This window comes from Mustela erminea, chromosome 4 (assembly GCF_009829155.1).
Source record: "Mustela erminea isolate mMusErm1 chromosome 4, mMusErm1.Pri, whole genome shotgun sequence".
Taxonomy (NCBI): Eukaryota; Metazoa; Chordata; class Mammalia; order Carnivora; family Mustelidae; genus Mustela; species Mustela erminea.
The window spans coordinates 72,881,452-72,906,475 of record NC_045617.1 but is presented as its reverse complement, the minus strand read 5'-3'; the positions used below and the strand labels follow the sequence as shown (position 1 = coordinate 72,906,475).

At 37.8% G+C, this 25,024-nt stretch overlaps 1 protein-coding gene and 1 long non-coding RNA gene across 12 annotated transcripts in view; one reads left to right on the top strand and one right to left on the bottom strand.

Annotated features, from left to right (window-relative positions):
• Positions 1–4,367: 4,367 nt before the first annotated feature.
• On the top strand, positions 4,368–7,618 carry LOC116588472. 2 transcript variants are annotated; one of them, XR_004284959.1, is made up of 3 exons: positions 4,368–4,414; positions 5,504–5,933; positions 6,568–7,618. It is a non-coding gene; the product is annotated as an uncharacterized LOC116588472 (long non-coding RNA). The 2 variants fall into 2 exon arrangements; XR_004284958.1 differs by having other exon boundaries at positions 6,193–7,618.
• Positions 7,619–8,695: 1,077 nt separating this feature from the next.
• The window catches only part of PTPRK (protein tyrosine phosphatase receptor type K), a 553,251-nt gene continuing 536,922 nt past the window's right edge, over positions 8,696–25,024 (bottom strand). For all 10 annotated transcript variants that reach the window (XM_032339563.1, XM_032339566.1, XM_032339569.1 and 7 more), the window contains 9 exons: positions 23,313–23,467; positions 20,898–21,033; positions 20,525–20,674; positions 19,491–19,664; positions 15,878–16,009; positions 15,609–15,734; positions 12,933–13,096; positions 12,053–12,188; positions 8,696–9,253 (listed from right to left, as the gene is read on the bottom strand). In XM_032339563.1, coding sequence (XP_032195454.1) covers positions 9,200–9,253; positions 12,053–12,188; positions 12,933–13,096; positions 15,609–15,734; positions 15,878–16,009; positions 19,491–19,664; positions 20,525–20,674; positions 20,898–21,033; positions 23,313–23,467 — 1,227 coding nt within the window. In that variant the 3' untranslated portion in view covers positions 8,696–9,199. The remainder of the gene's footprint in view (positions 9,254–12,052; positions 12,189–12,932; positions 13,097–15,608; positions 15,735–15,877; positions 16,010–19,490; positions 19,665–20,524; positions 20,675–20,897; positions 21,034–23,312; positions 23,468–25,024) is intronic.

The following is a 25,024-nucleotide window of genomic DNA, read 5'->3' as shown; positions in this document are numbered from 1 at the left end:
GAATAAGAAAAAAATAAAATAAAATAAATTAACTTTGAAAGACTAAAGAATCATTGGGAAAAAACTATGATTTCTATATGTTGCCCTCCCCTAGCTCTGGAGTTCTGCAGATTGGTGAACTTGGTCTTGGCTGGATGTTCTTGCTGATCTTCTGGGGGAGGGGCCTGTTGCAGTGATTCTCAAATGTCTTTGTCGGAGGCAGAATTGAACCACCCTTTCCAGGGTCCAGGCTAAATAATCTGCATGGGTTCACTCTTGTAGCTTTTGCTCCCTGAACACTTTCCATGCAGTTTGGAGCACAGGAATGAAAATGGTAGCCTTCTAATCTCTGGCCCTGTAGGAGCTGGAAGCTCAGGGCCCCAATCCTCAATGTGGCCTCAGAGAAAAGCAGTCAATCCCTCCTGTCTCCCTGGTCTCCAGCCATGCTCCAAGCTCACCCAGCCTGTGACCGAGCATTTCTATCTCAGATGCACGGCCCCATTTGGAGTCTCCAAACCCAGCAGATGATTGCTCCCACACTGTTCCTCCCAGAGGAGGAAGGAGGGGAATCTCCCTGGATCTGCGACTTGTGGGGTCCCTGCTTGAAGAGCAGTGGTCTGACTGTGCCTTGGATCATGGATTAAGGTAACACTGAGCTAAGTCCCCAGTCCTCAGTTCCGTTTCTGCAGCCAGTTTCCCAAGTCTGACACCTGAGAGCTCTGCCACCCTCAGACACCCCTGGTCTTTTTGTGACCTTATGGGTCCTGAGACCACACTGTTCCCACATGGGCTTCACTACCATCCCCCCACCCCCACACCCCACACCCCAACCCCCCAGCCCCCTGCTTAGCCTCTGAAGCAACCTTCCTTAGTGGAGCAGACTTCTAAAACTTCTGATTTTGTGCTCTACTGCTTGCCAGGAGCTGACCCTTCCTTCTGTGGTCTATTTTCCTATATATTGCCTCAGATTCATTTCTCTGCACAGCCTACCTTCCAGAAAGTGGTCGCTTTTGTGTTCATAAAATTGTTGCTCTTCTTTTCTTCAGTCTCAAGTTTGTAGATGTTCAGAATGGTTTGATATCTGGCTGAACTCTTGGGATCTGATGATATTAAGTCTTATACTCCTCTGCCATCTTGCTTTTCCCTCTGTACTTCCTTTTTGTTTGTTTATTTTTCTGGTCTGTTTCTTAAAATTTCCTTTGAAGGGGCACCTGGGTGGCTCAGTGGGTTAAGCCACTGCCTTCAGCTCCGGTCATGATCTCAGGGTCCTGGGATCGAGTCCCGCATCGGGCTCTCTGATCAGCGGGGAGCCTGCTTCCCTCTCTCTCTCTCTCTCTCTCTCTCTGTCTGCCTCTCTGCCTACTTGTGATTCCTCTCTGTCAAATAAGTAAATAAAATCTTAAAAAAATTTCCTTTGTAAACTTCTCCTTGTCTTATGAAATATTTAGTAATGTGTAGCTTAATTTACATATGTTTAGAGAATTTCCTGTTGTTTTTCTGTTACTGAATTTTAGTTTGATACTTTTCTGGTCAAAGAACAGAGTTTATAGAATTCTTTTCAGTTTGTTGAATTTTTTAAAAAAGATTGTATTTATTTATTTGACAGAGAGAGGAAGCTCACAAGCAGGGAAGCAGCAGAGGGAGAGGGAGAAGCAGGCTCTCTGCTGAGCAGGAAGCCAGATGCATGGCTTGATTCTAGGACACTGGGATCCTGATCTAAGCAGAAGACAGTTGCTTAACCAACTGAGCCACCCACATGCCCTCATTGAGGTTTGTTTTATGGCTCAGGATATAATCTCTCTTGGTCGTGTTCCATGGCTGTTTGAAGAAAATGTGTTCAGCTGTTCTTGAGTAGCATATTTAAAATTTTTCAATTAGATCCTGTCAGTTGATTGTGTTATTCTGATCTTGTATGTCTTTGGTGATTTTCTATATACTAGTTCTATAAGTTGCTGGTAGGAAGGAGTGTGGGGTATGAAGTTTCTACATATAATTATGGATTTGTCCATTTCTTTTTGTTTCATGCATTTTGAGGCTCTGTGGCTTGGCATTTAACATCATTATGTCTTCTTTGTGGGTTGATCTTTTTATCATTATGTAACATCTCTTTATGTAGTAATTTTATTTGATCAGAAGTCTATCAGATATCAATAGTAGTTACTTAATTTTTTCAAAATTGAAAGCTTGTATAGCATATCTTTTTAAATTCTGTTACTATTAGCCCACCTATTTCATTGAATATATAGTGAGTTTCTTGTATGTAGTTAGCTTCCTTTTTCTTAATCCAATATGACAATCTACTTTTATATTGGCATACTTAGACCATTTAAGATAATTATTAATACATTGGCACTTAAGCCATTCAATTAATTGTTTCAAACAATTATTTGTTTATTTTATCTAGTTCTCACTCCCATTTCTCTACCCTTAAATTTCTGTGTTATGTTAGCATGTTTTAAGATTCTATTTTGATTCATTTATAGTGTTTTTGAGCATATATCTTGACACAATATTCTCAGTAGTTTCTTTAGGCAGTTTAATATACACATGAGAATTGTTATAATTTAGTGGTATCATTATTTTATCACTTTGAGTAAAGCATGGAAACCTTATTTCTATTTAGTTCCCCTTTTCTTCCCCATTTTGAAGTAGCATTTTCTTAAATATCATATGGTGTTATAATTTTTGTTTCAATCATCAAATACAATTTATAAAACAGATATATGAGGAAAATAATTTTCTACTGCATGTACCCATAATTCTGTTCTTTCCATGGTTCTTTCTTCCTTTTTGATGCTTGAAAGTTCCTTCCATCCTTTTTGATTGTTTGAAGAACTTGATTTAAACATTCTTTTAAAGTAGGTCTAGCAATGAAGATAACCAAAGCCAATGGCCTGGAAATCTCACAATATTTACTATCAGAACTTTTCCTGTTAGACACATGATGACTCTTGGCTTTAATTCCTTTTCTTTTCTTTTTTTTTTAAGATTTTATTTTTATTTATTTGACAGACAGAGATTACAAGTAAGCAGAGAATCAGTTAGAGAAGAAAGCAGGCTCCCCACTGAACAGAGAGCCCAACACAGGACTCAATCCCAGGACCCCAAGATCCTGACCAGAGCTGAAGGCAGTGGCTTAATCCACTCAGCCACCCAGGCACCCCTAATTTCTTAAACTTAACAATAAGAGCATTGGATTTGATCATCTTAAATATCCCTCTACTGTCTTTCATTTCATGAAGAAATCAATCATGATTTACCATGTGAGGGAATATTTTTTCCCTCAGTGATCACATTTGAGCTCAGAGAATACAGAAGTTGACATTGGAAAGTAAGAACACTTACTCACTTTATCATGCTAAGAACTAACCAGAAGGTGTAAAGAAATCAAATTCAGTCTGCTGACTGTGCTTTAGGTAACTTGATTTATGGAACTGGAGTTCAAGTTCCTACCGTGGGCTGGCAAGAGCCCATACTGTTATGCACCTGCCATGGAAATCAGCCTGTACCATTACAATCTGGAAGTGTGGTGCTTCCACAGATGCTTGTCTGCACTTGTGACTAAAATGGGTCAGGCCATTCCATGGCTCACAGAACAAGTACTTTCTTTTGACATTCTCAGTACTGTAAGAATTATTTTCTAGTCATCATTTTGGGGCTGCTTATTAGGTGTGAAATGTGTGATTTACCTTCTGAAATACACTCTTTTGCATTTAGTCCAGGTAGGAGGGAGCAGAGATATTGACCTTGTTTTTTTTGTTTGTTTGGTTTTTTGTTTCTTTTCATCTTAGGAGTCAAGACTCATCTACACATATTTTTATTTATTTTTTTAAAGATTTTATTTGTTTATTTGACAGATCACAAGTAGGCAGAGAGGCAGGCAGAGAGAAGGGGGGGGAAGCAGGCTCCCTGCTGAGCAGAGAGCCCGATGTGGGGCTTGATCCCAGGACCCTGGGATCATGATCTGAGCCGAAGGCAGAGGCTTTAACCCACTGAGCCACCCAGGAGCCCCTCTACACATGTTTTTAAAACAGAAAAGTATGTAAGAAGAGAAGGTAAATTGGATAAGAATAAATATGAAAAAAGTCATGATAGCTGTTTTAAGAGAACTAAAGCTTGTATTTCTTGAAGAATATTTTTAGAAGGTTGAATGGTAAAATAATAGGTATTCTACAATGGAAGTCAAAACTGGGAGACTGTGTTTCTTACAGACTACATCAGATTCAGCTTTCTGACGGGGTTTTTTTTTTTTTTTTTTTTTTTTTTTTGCATAGTGTTGGGCCGAGGTTTTTTGTTTGTTTGTTTGCCTTTGAATTTAATTGGTTGTTAACATTCAACAGTCTTTAAGAGTCTATGTAAAAATGCAGTGTTCTGCACTCTTGAGAGATGAGACACTGTTGGGTCCATATTCTCACGGAGCAAACACTGCTGGGAGGTAAGTGCCATTTTCTTTAGACATCACACCTGCTTTCGAGTCCAAGTTGGGGTTGGTCTCACCACAATGTTTCCTCTGGTTCCCATACCAAACAGCAGTTGTCACTTACCATTAATCTTATTATTTTGTTTTTTAATAGTAAGACCTGAAGATATCAGTGTAGCTCTATTATCCATTTTTCAATCAAAATTGGGAAAAGGAAAACATGGGAAATATTTTTAAAAAGATTTTAGTGAGTAATCTCTACACCCAATGTGAGGCTCAAACTTACAACCTGGAGATCAAGAATTACATGCTCCAGCCACTGAGCCAGCCATGTGCCACGGGATGTTGTTTTGGTAAAAATGGGAGATCTATTTTTGTAGAAATGAGAATTATTTCTATTAGAAAACACATAAGCTAAGGATGTCTGTTATAATAATACAAGAATGACCATTCTGAAATCCCTGTCCTGTTTTCTCCACTCATAGCGTCTATTGGCCCTGTTGGCATTTGAGTTTGCCTCTTCTATTTCTCAACAAATAACAAGTGGATGTCATACTGGTCTTATTTTTGTCTGCTCTTCTGTTTTGGTTTTTTTTTTGAGACCAGGCAAATAGTGGGAATGTATGGCCTTTTCTTGTCTGCACATCTAATATCTATTTAAGAAAAGAACTCTTTGGTGACTCAACTTAAATATTCTTGTTCTTCATATTCTGTTTCTACTTAGATTGCATTTAAGTACTGAAACATTAAAAAAAAAAAGTTTTTTGGCTTCCATGCTATGTATCTCCTAAGGGCATCAAGACTAAAGCTTATAAGACTAATAAGACTGTAAGACTCATAAGACAATTACACATCAGAATCAGCACACAATATTCTGTGTTAGATTTCAGGTATTGTGGCTTTTCTACAATTGCCTAGTGCCTCATGAGAGATGGTATCTGTCACAAAATCTCTCTCCCCGAGCAGACTTTGACATTAAAAAAGCGTCTTTCTGATCCCCAGTAGCGACTTCATGTTTGCTTCAATGGTTTAGAAACCCCTTCTACTGGTTCCTTAACAGGATTTGGTAACAACAGTATCTCTCTGGTGTTTGTTTTCTTTCAGGTTAGAATTTCAATTCACTTTAGAAGAAGCTGAAGTTCAGAAGTGTTATAGATCTACCATCATTGATTTTTGGACAATTTATATTCCAGAAGCCACTTATAGCTTACTTAAAGTAGATCCCAAGACAGAGCTTTTCCTTTTAGTTTCAGAGAGATAATATTCTAATACTCTGCAGACCACTTGAATAGACCAGAGTTATGAACAAATTCAGATAATATTGCTCCCATTCTGAGATTCCCATTCCCTAAGCTGTGGGAAAACTTTATGAAATAACATGTAAGTAGAAATTATTATAGGAGGCACAGCTGGCCATCTTCTGTCTTCATATAGGAAAGTATTGAGTAGAAAAGCATGTTGTAGGGGGGGTGTTTACTAAAACACTGAAATGTGTCTAGGTGGGCTGTGGAGTTTCTGCCTGTGGAAATATTTTGTAAGTATTCTACATATTGCACTGGGGTAGGGGGCAGAATATTGACTTTTAGGTATTTTGTTATGAAAAAGGACTGCTTGCTGAAGTGCACAGAAATTAAATTAAAAATGTAAATTGTCACTCTCCTATGTAAGTTAGGCAAATCTCAAAGGCATTCTTCCAAAGCTAAAAGATTATCTCATATTTCTAGTTGAGCTACAGTGACTTCTCTCCTGCATCCTAATATTTCTTGTTGTCTACTATATTTTTTAGATGTCAGGAGCCTCTTCCCACCATTTTCTAGCAACAGAGTGGATTTGAGAGGGAGCAGCTGTTGAAATCTGCCTTCCAAGCTTATTACACGAGTACCTGGAACCCAGGAGAATCTCAATAAGGGGAGGATTGAACGAGCACCGGCGCATCACTTTAGGGATAAACATGTTTCTTCTCCCTCTTTGTCCAGGCAAAAAGATCTTTCTTTCTCTCAAAATGAGATCATTTAGTTGTGATAAGCAACAGAGTCACATGAAAACCTTTCTCCAAAGACCAAATATTAGAAAAAGTCTACACAGCTCAAACCAGAGGCCTCACAGTCATTTTCAAGAGGATTTTGTTAAAACTTGTAAATTCCCAAGTGTTTCTGTGTCTCTTCCAGCATTTCCTTAGTGATAATATCTAAGAAGAGGATGTATAAAATTTAACTTCATAACTGCCGTTCAAGGAATAACTGATCGGGAGATAAGAGGCTTTTCACTGTGAAAAGCATGACAACTTTTAAAAGTTGTGCCAGGACATCGCCTACGCAGAGGGACACGGCTGAGTGGGACATGGCCATCAAGCACAAGACTGCTCAGGGAGTGCCACAGGGTACTTAGTAGGACTTTCTGAATAGGAGTTTTGAGGAAAACAGATTTATACCTCCCACATTGTCTCCTGACGGAATGGCTTCTGTGGTGCCCCCAAGGAAGCAAACACAGAATTGTTTCTTGTCAGAGAAAAAGAGGACTCTTTTTGTTCTTTGCTTAAATTTTGGAGGCCACACGAACCCTAGAGCTTTGCAAACAGTATTTACGGTGATTTCGGTGAAGTGTGGACACAATCAAGTGAGAGAGGAAATGAAATCCGGGTCACGCAGCAAAGCAGAATCCTCTGTAGAATTCATATCCTGAAAGTTATTGGGTAAAGAAGTCTGGGAGGAGCTTGTGGATTTTTGTTAAAAAATGTTTTGTTAAATGCATCCATGTTTAAATATAAATTAGTCTTTCCAGGAAAAGATAAAGTTTCTTTGTCTAAATTCTTACTAATGAAAGTCACAAATGTTCTAATAATGTACACAGCAAATAGAAGTTTGAAGATACCCATAATGAGACTTTATGAGAAAATCAATTAATGAGGAACAATAAGAATGAAGTGCCAAATTTTCTTTGTCAAGCCATTGGGGAAGCGGTGTGTTTAGTGGAAGAGAATGAACTGCTAAATCAGACTCAGATATGAATCTGTTGACAAATCATTTACTTTCTCATTAGCTTCAATTGCAACATCCATAAAACAGGAATGCTACTTATTTTTCCTTTGCTAGAAGAAGTATGAAAATGTATATTACATAAAAAGATAGCGATGTACATATATAGCAATCAAAAAACTTACGTCAATCCTCTGGCCTCTTCCCCCTCCATTCATCTGGACTCGTTGATATTCAATTAAAAAAAAAAGATACTAGTGCTTGGAGATTCATTTTACTTTTCATAGAATTTTGGGGGTATACTACTATCAAGGAGAAGAGGCTATTTATTTGGGAATGAAGGGATGAAAATTAAGAGAAAATAGGGGCAAACAGTTGTAATTACAAAAACTTTATTTCACGCTTCCTTTAGTTAAATCTTTGTAAGCACCATGTCATGTACTGGCAATCTAGGAGGCGAGGACTGGAAGGCTTTAGTCAATAACAAACTGCAAGCTGATGATGTGAAGTTACAGCTACAGGGAGCATCTGAACAAGACCACATTTAGAAAGATTCCCTTGCCAGTCCCGTGACAATGCACAAACAGGAATCTGGCATCGATTTGTTCACACTTCCCATGGCCAGAACCCAGAGCCTGTGCATGTAAACATCCAAAGAAACACTCTATCATCTTGACAGTTTACAGTTTGCTGAAACTTGACTACTTGACTCTGAAAGCGTGAATGTTGCCATCTCGTTTTCTTGACCAGTGCTTGCTTATAGGCTGACAAAATCAATTCCTTTAAAATTTAAATGACGCTTAAAGGTGTGTTCAGCATTGCGTAAGTCATCAGCAAGGCCTTTGAATGTGTGCAGTTCTCAAGTATGATCACCAAACCATGATTTACCTAATGAAATTGTGAAAAATTACACATTTTCAGCAAAACGTTCGAATTTGGTCCTGTATTAAAAGACCCAATTGCCAAGGTGTTTTACATTAATTTAATTTACGAGCATGTACACAAGAGAATCACTATAAAGAACACTGCTTCCTCATTTATGAATAAAAAGTTTATCCTCTACTTACACTAAAACATACAAAAAATAATCTACAAAAATCGTTTACAATTGATTTTAGTGAAAGAAAAAGCTTTCTTCAGAAAAAAAATGATCGTGTGGTGGTGGTATTTTAGCCATCAAAAAGGAATGTAAGTAACCAATAAATATAATGTGCTTTCTCCATATAGACATATTTACACTTGAGTCTTTGGCTTATGTTTTTTTTTTTTTTTCTTTCTAAAAAGAACTTTAAATGATCCAGCCATCATTGCACATCAAAAGAAAATAAGCCAGTTTATATATATTTATATATTTATATAGAGATCTGCTACACTGGAAACATATAAAAAATGAACTTTACTATGAATTTGCACAGCTTTTCATACTTCTGCTTAAAGGTTTAACATCTTTATCTAAAAAAAGGGAGAAAAATGCCACATAGAAAGTATTAATTCATGCAACATGTGGTGTTGCCAGGCGAGAACCAGGCGAGAAAAAGCTGCGTATTCACTGTACAAACACTGATAAGCTCTCATTGGAATCTGTTCTTATTAAATATAATTCATGTGGCACGAAATGTTGATGCTTTCATACAGTAATAGAAACTAATTGAGTCCTTTTTATTAAGATACACAACTTCATAAGAAAAATACTTTCACTTCTCGAATGTAAAAGCCTCCCACCCCCCACATTAAAATCTTTCTGCACAACTGTAACAGGTACAATGGCTGCTGGCTCAACAGATGAACAGGCTTCTGGGTGGACGCACTCTGAGGTCTCACCCAACTAAGAAGATTCCAGGTACTCCAAAGCGACATCATAGCAGAAACGGTACTGCTCCTGGAAGAGGCGAAAACGTAGGAGTTGAGAAAAGTTAGGAGAAAGACTAACGCGAACCATCGCCACCAAATGAACACCCAGCCATCACTTAAAATTATTCAAGAATTACCTATTAGTTTTCCTATATAAAGAAGCTTAATTTCCGGGCATCCATGTTTTATGTTTGAGTCTAATGTTTCCGTTTAAGGAAAAGGAACTCGAAGTAAAAAGATATATTATCTTTGCCTCATATTTTCTGTTAGTTTTTTGAAAATCTCCAGTATTTTTTTTTATCCAGTTATAATAGTAAAACCTGATCACTACAGAAAAATTGCCCAGCATAGGAAAATAAAAGCCATCAGAAAGAGTTCCATAATTCTATTACTAGAAACAATTATTGGTAAAATACTGCCTGAGTTTTGCTCTAGTCCTTTTTAAGGCATGGTTGAAATAGTAATTATTTTAGACCAAATATAATTGCTCTCACAGAGCAATTTTTCTTATATTTGAGAATATAAGCTTATATTTTATTTTCCTTTAACACTGTTATTTATCTTTTTCTTATGTTATTTAACATTTCTTTTCACACTACATAGAAGTCTAACATACAGATTTGACTATTAGATTGTTTTTACTTTTTCTTTAATAGAAATAAATGCTATAGTGAACATGTGCAAATGTTCTTCTCTAAACTTCAGATAATTTTTCTTAGCAGGAGGAAAAAAAGTCATTTTAAGCTGCCATTCACAATTTCAAGTTCTTAATTTTTGATACGGCTTTTCATTTGTCAGAGTATTTAAGTAAATTTTAAAAAAATGGTTAGTGGTTCTTAAGATTTTTTGAGCTTATTTGTATCTGAAAATTTATTTCTGCTGTCTTTATATATTTAAGACAACGTGGTTGACAAGTTCAGTTAAAACTTCCTTTCTTCTAAGTCTATCTATGCACTTCTCTATTATTAAGAATTTAGAGAAAATCAGACTGTATTACAAGTTATGACTTATAATACGTCATTAAAAACTTCTCAACTCAGTCCAAGTGGGTAAAATTCAGGCTGGAATAAAGAACAGTCTAAAATGCATATTATTTCTAAAGAGAACTTCCAGGTGTCTCCAGCAATAAACCAGGGTAATAAAAAACTTCCCCAAGAGATCTTTATCAATCCTACCTTTAATTATCAAGTAGGTGTGATTTAAATTAGCCTACCACTGTGGCAAGTACATCTGAAGAGCCAAAAAGTGCTTGAAAACAGTTATGTCTCTTTAATCTGTCATTAGCAATTTTGTTTACACTCTAAATTTTCTTACCAAACTTGTCAGTTCAATTCAACAGCACACTAAACTCATCATTAACACTGATTAAACACAAATCAGAGGGTAGGAGTTCAGTCAGGATTAATGGGACATGAATGTAAACGTACAGAAACTTTTTGGAAGGTTCTAGAATGGCTGAATTAGACCAGAGATTCCCCTCCCCCTCAAGTTATTGTAGGATATCGGAGTTAAATTCGGAGGTAAAACTTGAATTCTGATGGAGAAGTGAGCCCACTGAAGAATTTAAGAAGACATGATCTTAGACACCGAGGCAGAGTTTACGTTAAGAAACCTTCAGACAGCAAAGAATCAAAAGACATAACCACTACATTCTGTAGGAAGACTTGAGAGTTCTACATCAAAAATCCTTCAGATTCACCCCCCTTTCTCTATCTCCACTGCCAGAACTCCAATCAAAACCAACATCACCTTGTCCAGACAACAGCAATAAAACCTAAGGGATGAGCTGGAGAAGGGACGATTTGAGGGGGTCTGTGGAAGGGGAAAACGCCTGTTACCACTTGTAAAAGTGAAACGGTATAAATGTAACTCTTCAGATTTTGTCTCAGGAAGCAATGCACTTTTTGTGTGAACAATCCATGAGCAGGAAGTGGTAAGAATACTTTAAAGGTTTATTGAATTGCTCATTCTAGTTATCTGATCATCTTGATAATGTAGGGCAAGCAACAATTTTGCCTTGGTTTTTCTGGTTTACTTTTGTGTGAACATTAACTACACAGCTGCTCCTGACCTATCCCACCATGTACATATGTGTAACCCACAGACATCTCTCTTTAAAATTAAAATGTGCACGAGGAGTTTAACTTTTCTTTCTTACTGTTCACACAGCTCCACCCAGATGAGCTCCCACATACCCATTCCTATCAGCTGTTATTTTGAGAGCTGTGGTCTGATTTTATGAGCCCTGGCAAATTCAGGTGGCACCATCTGAACCACTCACTCTAATTTGTAAAAGCTGAAAACTGTCAATGATGACAGTTTAAAATTTATGATTTGACCAGAAGTGAAGAATTATAGGAAATGACTAAAATAAATTTCATTTGCCAGTTAAGGACAGACATTAGGTGCCTAAGTGCTGATATAACTTAGGAATATATCCATTGGATGACTGCTTTACAAGTTAACCTAGATGCTTTAAGAAATTAAAAATAGACAAGAATAAAGACTAGAGAGTAGAATTTATTCTTATTACAGATCTGTTTAGTGAAGCTTTATTACAGCACATATTTATGGTCTATCACAGGAAAAGACCCACAATTCTATACATTTCCCAAATCAAGTGAAAACAGTTTTCATCATGAACATTTGTGATATGTGATTAGGATTCTGTGAGTAGAGAGAGATACTCAGCAGTTCATCAGTTAGGCAGGAAAGTCCCCACAAAGACTCACACATCTTATTCCCTTGGGTGTATGAAGTCAACCCAGTGAATAGGTTAGGGTTGTCTAATGTCTCTGCTCCCTTCGTGCCTGAGACTCTGACTCACCGGGGCTTCCACCATGTTGGGCTTGCTGTTCCTCAGGGTCTTGACTGCATGGAACACGTCCACCACATTTTGCCGCTTCACCATTTCAACAACAATGCCTATAGCACAGAACATACCGCTTCGCCCACCGCCATTTCTGGAAGCAAAGAAAGTCAGGGCACTTTTTTTTTTTAGAGAATTTTTTTCAAGATTTTATTTCAGAGAGAGAGAGAGAGTGGGCGAGCACAAGCAGGCAAAGTAGCAGGCAGAAGCAGAGAGAGAAGCAGGCTTCCCGCTGAGCAAGGATCCCGATGCACGACTCGATGCCAGGACCCTGGGATCATGACCTGAGCTGAAAGCAGTAGCTTAACTAACCGAGCTCCCCAGGTGTCCCAGCCAGGGCATTTTAAATGGCAGCTTTTGGTCACCAGAGGTCACACAATCTTATAAATTGAGGAAATGAAAACATGATCTTTATTTTCTTTTTCCATTTTGTATTAATTTTGCTTCATTTGTGTGCATGTATGTGTAGAGGGCAGAGTGCAAGGACACATGAGGATGAGGTCGGCTCTGTAGCTTATGCTTAGGAACATTCTGGAGCCACCAGCTGCTGCAACTTTGATCCCCTGAAATTTTGGTATATTTGTACACTGTGTACATTAGGAAATCGGTTCTGAGTAGTGTTGGAAAGAGTTTAAATCATGTGACAACTATATAATAATCAATTTTGAAGAACTATGAAAATGAAAATTGGTAGTTAATTATAGAATCACAAGACAGGAAGATTATTTACAATGCTACCGATGGAGATCTGTAAGATCTTTAATGTGGAAAACATGAAGTCTAGTGAGGAAATGAGCACCAAAGCCCCAGCACGGCCAAGCTGAGGCGCCGTACTCACAGGCAGTGGATGATGGTTCGGCCCTCCCCTTCCTCGCACTCCTCCTGCCATTTTTCCACCTGCAGTATCAGTTTCAAAAAGGACCGTTTGGAGCCTGGCACTTCTCGGTGAGAGGCCCAACCTAGATACTGAAACTGCTGTACCATCAGATAACCTTCTTGTGGCTGTAGAGGGAAAAGCATTTTTCTGTAAATAAGTTGGGACTAGAATTTTTATTAAAAAGTAAAGGTGCATAAAAATTCATACCATGACATAAATGCCATTTATACCAGATTGAGTCTAGATGGTAAGTCCAACATAGGTACATGCTAGTACAGAAACATTCTACGTTACAGAACCAAGAAACATGAGAATTACCTTTACATAAGTTTCTCCCTTGCACCCCATATCCAATAATCAATCACACTTCTTAAATAACTTTCAAATCCTTTCTACTCTTTATCACTGCTGACATCATTGCATTGGCCCAACCACCAGTTATGATAATTGCTTCCTAGTTGATCTCCTTGAGTAAACTTTGATCTCCTTCCAAATCTTTCTTCCTGCAGCATCATGATTATTTTGAAATGCAAATATGATCTTCCCCTGCTTTAATGGCTTCCAAATGATCTTACATAAAACCCACATTGCTGCAGTGGCTTAAAAATTCCTACATGATATGGCTCCACCTCCTTCCCATTTATCAAGTCATTTCTTGCCTGGGAACTTTGCACAAACACTCCATTTGGCCTCGAAGATCTCCTTCTTGTTTGCGCCTCTTAATCTCAAATACAGTGACCAATTTGTCTTGGGTTTGCCTGGGGCTCTTCTGGTTTTTGAACTGAAATTTGTGTGTCCAGGGAAACCTCTCTGTTCTGTGAATACCAACATAGTTGGTTCTCCCACCACCCAAAAGCTCCTACGGTTTTCAGATTTTGCCTGAAAGATCACTACCCCAATGAACTCTTCTCTAGTCACTCAGCTATGTCAGATAACCCAAACATTCTGGATTTTGTCTTTTGTCTAAAATTTCTCATATTTTAAATAAATGATTATAGAATGAGTTGTTCAGTGCTTGTCTTCCTTGACAAGCACTTGATAAAATATAAATTCTTTAAGGATAAGGAAATCTCTGTCTTTCTCCCCTAAACTCTATATTGCTAGAACCTAGCAAAATACTGTGTCCAAAGAATAGTACTCTTGAGTGAATGAAGCAAAACATTAAGCCCCATATGAAAATGTATGAAAGAATCTGCAATACATGAGTAAACTGTATCATAAGGCATCAGATCTGAATTTCCATATGGCAAGGGCTCACACATCACAAGGACCTACTAGTACAATACCCCAACTTCTCATTAGTGCATATTAAATTATCTCATGAACTACAAGATATTAAGTAAGGTTGGAAATAGAAAAAAAAAATCAAGCACTATTAAGAACCAGAACACCAAATATAGAGGAAGATAAATAAACAAATACGCTGACAAAAAACCAGATTTCAGTTTCCATCCTTAGAATATTCTTCATACAAACAGCTCAATAAAAAGACAAGTCTTACTTTCTTAGTTTAGCAGCTATGGTTTCTCAGCTAAAATATTACTAGAACCATAATGGAACAGATGTGCAGACATAATGAGATTCCATTTAAATTAACATCTAAGATATGCATGAATATTATGGCATGATTTGAAGTTATCTTTTTTTTCTACTGAAATGAGCGACAGAATTGGCGATGACTACATCCTCTGCTTATAGTTATACATATAGACTTATTAACCAGAAACACATACAGCTATTTTGATATGAAAACACTGAAACATGACAATCTGAATTACACACTTAAAATAATACACATACGTAAAGCTACTGAGCTAAAAACAGAGTAATTCTCTTTAAAAAGAGAGTAATCTCATGGAAGTTACAAATGATTTCTTTTCAAATTCGGCTTGCTATTTGGTTACACAATCTAAACAGTTTTTATTAGCTTTTTTTTTTTTTTTTTTTTTTGCTTTTTTGGAGAGACCCCAGACTTAATTTGTCATTTAGTGTAAAATACATGAAGACTCAAGGAAAGAAAGATTTCCGAGAAACACAGCTGCTGCTTTGCTCCTGGGAAAAGTGGTACCAGTGCTGGTTCTACAAATCTGGGCAGAGCCAGATACTGAAACGTGTGGGGAGATGAAATTATAGGTAGAAGGGGAATCGAAGATGGCTGGGATTTACCTTTTCTCTCATGTGTGGGCTTCTCCCTTATATGCAATAGTGACATGGAACCCGTCTATCATGGCTGATTTGATATATCCCTTCCTCCTGAGGTAAAGCTTTTTATTCATCATCATCATTATTATATCTTTATTTTTCAATTATATGCCTTTTCTGGGCTATTTATCAATACTAATATCACATGTAGTTGACCTTTACCAAAGTCTACATAGACGCAGAGACCAGGCTCAGTCCATCGAACTCAGTTGAGTCAGTGCATCTGAATTTAGTAACTGACCAGGACACCCAGCTTCCTGCATTTCTGCTTTCCTATTTTTAGAATGTATTTTTCTTCTAATACTAAGATATAAGATGATTACTAGCTTTGCAACACCTTAGTTCCCGTCTTCCTGTTGTCTGATTGGAATTGTGCCCCAGCATGGTTATGATCAGTTGCTCTTGATCAGCTCAGGTAAAATATCAATGACTTACTCTTGTTAGATTGCATATCCTAAAAATCCGGTTTATGACATCACAATCCATTGAACAAGACATACATTCCACTTGGATAGGGCCATATCTTAACATCCCTTCCTCTGGCCAGTATTGAGGGCAGCCCTAGATGATGAATGTTTGGGAGGGAAAAAAAAAATAAAAGCATTATTTTTCTCTATTGAGGGTAGTATGAAGTGGACTTTAACTTTCATTACTACTTTCTTAAGTTGTCTATGAGTACACAAAAGCAACTCATAGCCATTGACCTGGGATAAGTCGACTTCATTCAACATCACGATGGAGGTACAGCCATAATCATACACTAATCTCCAGAAGTCTTTCACAGTGTTCGGCAGAGGGTATTGTGTGACGATGAAAGCAGCTGGCTGCCTGTAACTCTGTGAAGAAACAAGGGAAATGGGAAAACATGAGAACTTAAACCGAATGATCAGTTCAAAACATTTCCGTGTAGGGCCAGGTGAGGTGAAGCAGCTCCACGTGGTAAAGGGAGGGAGATGCTATGTAAGCCACAGAATAACAGATGTGGGCTGCTGGAATGTACTGGAGCTAGTAATGTGTCAATCCGATGGCAGGACTTCAAAGTCTCAGCAGCAGTTCAAGTCAGGACTTTAAGTTTTATTTTGTTGAGAAAAGTAAACACAGGACAAAAACAAAAGAAGAAACTCAAGAACTTCTCAAGGTGAAGATCCTCCATGAGGTACCCATGGGCTCTTTCAGATTTTCAAAGCTAATCAGAGAGGCTGAAGGCACAAAATTCCCCGGTGTATGTGTACACCCATCTGTACGTATCTATCTATCCACCCATCAAAATCTATCAACATATACATATATTATATATATATTTATCTATGTATTTTTATATATTTCATATATTGTATATTTTATATGTATTATATATTTATATATTTCATATATATTGTGTGTGTGTGTTTGTGTGTGTGTGTATATATATATATAAATATATAATATATATAAATAAATAAAACTGCTCGATTCTCTTCCCTTTCAAATAGGAAAAACCACATATGCCTCAAACTTGTGTGTTTTTATATTATATGGATATTATCAGCACATTCTGCTCATCTTGTAGGCCCATCCCAGTTTCCTGGACATTTCTAATGTATATTAATGGTCAGAATGACAGTTTCAATCACTTAAGATTTTTCTTATAATGAGTTTTTTTTAATTTTTTTTAATTTTTATTTGACAGACAGAGATCACAAGTAGGCAGAGAGGCAGGCAGAGAGAGAGGGAGGAGGAAGCAGGCTCCCCGCTGAGCAGACAGCCCGATGTGGGGCTTAATCCCAGGACCCTGGGATCATGACCCGAGCCAAAGGCAGAGGCTTTAACCCACTGAGCCACCCAGGCGCCCCACTTATGATTTTTCTTAAACTAAAATGTACTTCTTGGTGAAGTGTATTCCCTCCACCAATAAGGGAATGGCTCCTTTTTTACCAAGTGCTCCCTGACTGGGACATGACACATTATCTCTACCCAGAAGGAGAGGGTATGCTCATCTGACCTTGGCAATCTGTCATTCTGCAGATGAATGATCTGTATTTCTATGTATTAAACAGTTTATAAAAAAACAACAACGAAAAGTAGACAGCTGTCTGAGATGGATTTCCTTCATGTGGATAAAAACTGTCAGTGATCCCCTAACTCATTTTTACCACATAACTCCTTAAATCTTTCACGTGTCCTAAATGTTAGCGTAGAACCGGATTTCTGAACGTTGAGCTTATCGCCGTTTGGGAAATACCGCTAACCAAGGCATTTAACTCCATGGAAGACCGTGGGATAAATCCGAGTGCTGACAGTTCAAATGGCTGCTTCAGAGTGACCTCAGGCCTCACAGAGTTACACCTGCATCTGAGGTGAGTGTCTCCTAAGAAAGGTATGAAGGCTCATCAAAAAGGGTCAGAAGAAATAAGTAAAACTTCCTTCTAATCACGTGTCTGTTCCATGGGAAGGTGAGCTCTTTACTCAGGTTTTGAGTCACAAGGAGGGGAGATGAATAAGATGATGTGAGAGGACAGAGCTGCTTTGCTAGATCCTTCCTCTGTAAGGACAGGAGCACATCTGAGGCTTTGAAATCACAGAATCCTCAGCCTTACTTCCGAATTCTTCACAATCATGGCACGCACAAGGGTGTATAACACTGAGGACGTTGCTAGAGGATGAGGGAGCGGGGAGTGCTGACCAGTGAACCTTGTTCTTACAAGACAAACCAAACCTAACTTTTCTGAGGCCCCCAACTATACTATTGAATCTAGTGGATGGTCTCAATTATGAAATATATCCATGTTAAATCATAAGGAATTAAGCAGAGTATAGAAAGAGGTAGAGAACAAGTTTCAGTCTTCATATTGACTAGAAAATAACCTGGAAATGAAGAAAAATTTGACAGCAATCGATGCAAAAGACAAAAAAATGCCTCAGACATACACCTCATCAATCTCTTCCCTAATGGTATTTTCTCCTTCCCTTTTCCACACAGTCTTTTAAAATTCCAAATCTAGACTCAGAAACAAAAAGGTCTTGTGTGTTTTCTCTGTATTTCGTATATTTGTCTTTCCAGACAATTAAAATGGGAAGAAAAGATACAGTGAGGATCCAGTGTGATTTCAGTGGATATGATTAATGGTCAGGCAAGAAAGGGAACTTTTCACTTGAGCTTGTCTTTAGACTATTCTGCTCTGCCGCATAAAAGGAGCAAAATAACTGACTAAAAGACTGGTATCAAGTAGAAAGTAGGGTTTCTAAGTCTTTAGCATCAGAAGCTAATTTTGGAAAACACAATAGGAGCAATATTGCAGAAAGCTTCATTACTAGTCACACAGGAATGGACCCTGACTTCTAATTTCTCCTGGCTATGGTTCCATAGATGAAAAGGCAAAACCTAGAAAAGTTTATAAATGAAGATGATGAGCTGTTTAAAAGGATTCTGAACCAGGAGAGCCTTTTGCTTCTTTCCAAGGTAACCCAGCAAGGTAGCCAAGGACTGACTTAAAACTCTCTCCTCTCTCTCCGAGTTGTTCTGTCCAAGGGAAGCTAATCTCCTAAGGAATTACTCTACCTCTTATACTCTGTGATGGCTGGAGTGGGGCAAAACAGCTCTTTCATTAATGATGGATGTATTAACAGGTATCTTTAATGCTTTCTCCTAGCTGTTTATAAAGGATCTCTATTAATTACTGGCTGATAAAAACAAGTTAGCCATAAATTACTGAAACTTTAAATGTCAGAGATAAAGATTTCCCAAATTAACCCAACTTCTATAAGATAAGGCATTATGTGGTTTTAAAAAATTCATTCCTTGGCACGCCTGGGTGGCTCAGTTGGTTGGACGACTGCCTTCGGCCCAGGTCATGATCCCGGAGTCCCGGGATCGAGTCCCACATCGGGCTCCCAGCTCCATGGGGAGTCTGCTTCTCCCTCTGACCTTCTCCTTGCTCATGCTCTCTCTCACTGTCTCTCTCTCAAATAAATAAATAAATAAATAATCTTTTAAAAAAAAAATTCATTGCTCACTTAACATTCAAAATACACAAGCATGGTTTTCTTTTCTGAAAATAATTGAGATGAAAAATATGACCTGTAGGTATTTCCTATACAGAATATCATAATTGACAAACAAGCTCCAAATTTACAATGGGGCCTAAAATTTATAGTTCCTAAGAATCCCTGTAGGGAAAATTCAAAATCATTCTCCAAGAAAAACTTGTATTTCAATGAGAATTTCCAATTTTCCTTTCTAGGCCCTTTTAATTTTCTTGAAAACAAAACAAGCCAGTGTTCGTCACATTACGTAGCTTTTCACGACACTTTATACTAACAAAGACGGCAGTCTCTTACGTCCATAAGAGCAGCGTTGATGTAGTTACTACTCTCCCCATCAATTGTAATTAAAAAAGGCAGACATCTGTCAGGTGGCAGCATGTCCATAAAACGATTCTTGTCATGATTCCTTGGCAGGCACGCTATACTGCAGTCTTCGGCTTGTAGTCGAGGGGTGACTGAATTTAAAGTCTAAAAAGAAAAGGGAACGTAGGTTAAAAGCAAGTGACCCATTTAATAGCATAAGGCAGATCCATCTAGGATCTGGGAGGCCAAGTACAAAGTGAAGGATCTGTACAGGGCAACGGTATTTGCCATGATGACAGGCTGATAGACTTTGTAGTTAAAGCTAATGAAGCCTGAGAAGTGACAAAGAAACAATACACACATTGTTCACTGTGTTTCCTAAAAGGAAAAGGGAAGCTGAAAACCATTGCTACCTGCAAAATGCAGTGTCTAACCGAAGAAAACAGAGGTAGAGTGGCCCATAAGGATGACCCAACATCAAAGCTGGAAACTATCATTTGTAGTAATGTTTTGCCGTGCCGTATTTGAAGACAGGCTGTAACATGCTAGAAAGAGCACTGCACAAAGGATCAAAGTATGAGGTGTCCAGAGCTACGCTTGACTTCATATTCACACATCTTCAGGGATGTCTTAAGGGCCATGGAAACATTTGGGGTTATATAGGGACAATGTTTAGTACAAACTTCAGCTATTATTATTAATACGCTTGATTTCACATTGGAGTGACACAGGTTAAAATCCATACGACTGCATATAAATACACACAAACCACTAAGTTTGACTTTTATGATACCTTTGTCCATACCCCTCCCTGAGTCTGAACTCTTTTCAGATACAGCAGATATGAGCTCATTACTGCAAAAATAACTCCATAATATGTAAAATGAAAGAGACAGGTATTATACTTAAAATAGGGTCAAAAATTATCAATTTGACTTGAAAGACCTTCCTTAGAGGAATTAATAATGCCCAGAACACACTGTAATAAGTTCCTCATAAAAGAAACTCTAGAAATAAGTAAATACCTGGAATTCATCTTTGAGATGTGAAGAGTTAGTCTGAGAGTCTATTCTAATCATATCAAAATATGCAGCTTTAAATTCGCAGACAGGTATGGCAGTTTCTCCACATAAACAGGCTTCTAGAATGGCATCATGAATAAAAATGTACTGTTCCTAAGAAAGAAAAAAAACTATTTTAATAAAAATCCTCTGTCATCAGAGATAGAGAATACAGAGAATTTTCTCTATATAGAAACATTAATAATGATATCAATATTTTCCTATATGACTTGATGAGCTAATACTGATTCTATGTGAAAAACATTTACTGTTTTTGATAAATGTTGGAAACCAACAACAACAAAAAAGAGGTCATTAGAGATAACAAGCAACATGCCTCTGTCTGGACCATATTGATACGACGAGATCTTAAGGCTTTGACACAGTTGTAGATGTCGACAACACCCTCTCTTTCAGCCATGTCCAGCATGATGTCGATCACAATGTAACAGCCAGTTCGTCCAGCACCAGCACTGAAACAAATTAAACAAATCTAAAGAAGTGCAAGACTTACGTTCTTGCAGTCTTATTCAATAAAGATCCTTTTCAACTGTCAGGTGGAATCAAATTGATTTAACAAACTGCAAGGTGTGATTTTTATGTGTTATATAAACACTTATTTCATGTACAAATAACTTCAGGTAGAGTGTTTTGGTGCAAAATGAAGACGGGAGCAGGAGTCTGAAATTGAAAACGATAGACTTTGTATATCAAATTGTGTTTTAAAAATAATGTATGTATGTTGTTCAAGTTCCATAGCTCTCATACAGTCTTCATTCTCTGGCAATCCAGGGCCCGTGATTTCAAGCTCATAGAAGTGACGAAGGGGTGCATTTGGTCTTTAAAATTTCACCTCAGAAATACTCTTACTCATATACTTGTGTGTCCTCTGGCAAAATGCAAGAATGCTGGCTTACTATTTCAGTCTGAAAGACTCCTGTACATACCAAGGCAAAAAAAAAAAAAAAGAAAAGAAATTTATTCCAAAACGTTTACTGGGAAATCTGAGGAGTCAAAATTCAGAGGAAGTGCTAATTATGAGGGTGGGGAGGGAAATGGTTATCGGAGGAGACCAACAGGAGAAAGAATATTTGAACGGTGATCTGAAGGAAAAATGAAAATGAACAGTTAGGTATAGAATATAATTCTTAACAGGTCACAAAAAAGACAGCCACTATCTTACTGTATTTAATTCAGTCACTGAATCTTAATATACTACTGATTATTTTATCTTTTGGAAATGTTTCTTCAATTTTTAAAAAAGATTTGATTATTTTAGAGAGAGAGAGTGTGATGGGAAGGGGCAGAGGGAGAGAGAGAATCTCAGAGACTCCCTGGTGAGCTGGGAGCGCAATGTGGGGCTCGATCTCAGGACCCTGAGATCATGACCTGATTTGAAATCGAGAGTCAGATGCTTAACCAGCGAGCCACCAGGCATAAAAATCGGTGGTGCAAACAAGATATAGTTGGGATTTGGTGAGGGTGGGGGGGATTTCACTTGGTAGTCAGCTTCCTCTTTTTTGTATATTCATGGATACCTGAGTATAAGTGAAAAGTGACACTTCTGTTCAAGAGTATCTGAGAATCTTGGAGCACTTCTGAAGCAGGCAATTCATAGGGGAGTAAACCTCTATGATAAGTCAAGACACTCCTGAATTGAAGAACTATTTATCTCATTTTCTAATGCATAGAGGGGCTATTAACATTATACTTTGTTGTCCAGATTTGGCCACTTCTCTCAAACACAATGTTCTTTAAGAAATTTAATTAAAAGATATTGTGGGTATCTCTTTTCTCTCTCTCTCTCTCTCTCTCTTTTTTTTTTCTTTTGCCTACCATCTTCTGAATCACTGTTCCCAGGGTTTGAGATGGGAAGGTAATTGAAGAGTACATCAGATTTCCCGAAGAGGATTGAATTGAAGACTTTTTTTCAGGGTACACAGTATCTGATCCTTATGGGATCCCTTATTTTTGTGTCATTCTCTGGGCTGTTTTCCCTCTTCCATACATGGTCATTTAAATTCTGAATAGGTAGGATTTTCAGGAAAAAAAAAAAAAAAAAAAAGCTTAAGTACAACCTATTATATAGCTTGGAGGGGACAGTATTTGAGAATGGTGTGCAGCATTTAGGAAAAGCTTTTCAGATTCAGTACATATTTTTCTGTTCACATCTCCAAATGAGGCCATGTAATCTGCTTTTAGTGTCTCTGAATGCTTGTTTTAAGAGAAGTTTCTAATCAGAAGGAAGCCTGGATATAATGTTCACATTTTTCTGGCATATTTTTGCTGGCTCTCACTGATGTAGTTTTCAAGGTTCTCTGATGGATGGCTTTTTTTTTTTTTTTTTTTAAATTCTTAAATAGCTGTTTTATAGCACAAATTCTTGCAATTTAGGCCATTTAGTAACTCTGTATGTCTCAAATTTAGTTTTAAAAGCTGGGCTTCTACTGGGAATTTACTAGATTGGCAAGAAATCTGTATTTTAACCCCAGACACAGATGTTGCCACTAAAAGACAGCGATTCCACACTCCCATTTGTGAACAACACTACACATATTAGGATGAATGTATTTATTTTTTAAGTTTCTATTTTATATCCTCCTTTGAGCTAACTTTTCTTTTTTTAAACCTTACCTGTAATATCATAAACTGGAACCTTGTAAGCATGCCTAGTTTTATGCTTGAAAGCCTTGTCTTCCCACTTTAAAGAAGATGGCCGTATACAGTCCAGAGTGTCTAGTCCAGTACTCACCTGCAGTGCACAACGATGGGGCCGGCACTGGGAGGGTTGGAGAACTTCACTCGCCGGATGAAGGAAAGGAGCCCTGTGGCGTGGTAAGGTACTCCGTGGTCAGGCCAGCCAGTGAAATGGAACTGTTTCACTTCGCGGATCTCATTGTAGCCCCTCTGTGCAAACATGTAAACAAGCGTGTTCAAAAGTGTCCAAAGAAAGCCATTCAACACCAACCACAGGCACTAGACCTGGCTGCCAACGGAAAAAACAAAACAAACAAACAAACAAAAACCAAAAAAAACAACAACAAAACAAAGAATCTATCAAAGATCAGGATTTTTCTGATAGAAGATGCTGGCCTGACATGGTTAGGGAGCTTACCTTATTGTCAGACACCTGCCAAAGAAAGAAAATTAGAAGTCTTGCTCAGTTCTGTAACTCTGTGTAAATTTTTATTTACCTTGACAGTTTGTTCCTTACTTGGAATGACAACACATAGAATTATTAGGAGAAAAGGAAAAAAAAATGGGAAAGCTAAAATGCTGCCCTCTGGACCCGAGGCACTGAGTTTTCGAGTGGTGCATAAAAGCAACTTTCTAGCTTCTCACCTCAAAAAGATTTTAATGCGTTGCTTATCCATGTTGAAAATGGTTTTGAAGCCCAGCATGCAGGGATTTTCCAGGACAGAACTACTTTAGATTCTTTTGTAAAAAAAGCTGGCTAAACTTCTTTGGGCAAATGATTTTTCCTAATTCTGTGAAATAATGCAGCACCAAATATTATTTATAGTAACAAAAATACAAAATAAAAGGGAACCATCATTGTTATGCCTCTTTCCTATTGGGTTAATTTGATAGAACTTTGAAATGAACACTTCAAAGCTTTTACCCTTTGGTTAAAGCAGCCTGTAGATTGTGTTAGCGCAGCTCAGAGAGCATAGATAGAATGCTACAGAGTTATTTTTAAGAATCCACATTTGTAACCCCTCAAACCCCACAATAATCTATATAATGCCAATGGCTCTGTGAGCTACCTGTGATATCTCCATCTCACTTGTTCAATCAGAACAGTGAGAAACATGTCAGGAAATAAATGAATCAAATTGAGAAAGGTTAGATTCTGTCCTATATGGATAGACAACAAATAGCACCAAAAACTTGGAAGCCAGTGATCAGGTCTTCTTATTCTTTCTAGTTCCAGTTCCTACACAATACCCTATACAAAGCAGCACTCAACAGATAATTATAATAATGACAATGATAAACACTCTCATGGAATCATGCATAGAAAAATCACTTTTTTTTCTTTTAAAGATTTTATTTATTTGACAGAGAGGTCACAAGTAGGCAGAGAGGCAGGCAGAGAGAGAGGGGGAAGCCGAGAGGTGAGCCCGATGTGGGTTTCATTCCCAGGGCCCCGAGACTGTGACCTGAGCTGAAGGCATAGGCCTAACCCACTGAGCCACCCAGACGCCCCGAAAAATCACTTTCTTTACTACTTTTCACGCCAACTCCAGTGAGTAAAATCATAAATTTTTCTAAGACCTGATTTCAGACAATTACCTTACCTCCTCCATATTAATCCATTACTGGAGGTGCTTGCCATAAGGGCCTTGTTCTTTTTAGTAAACTTCAGTTAAAAGTTCTTTTTAATATCTGGTGAGGCACGTTCCTTTACTGCTTTTTCTATTTAATCTTCCTGTGCAATTTTCAAATATGTGATTAAAATAA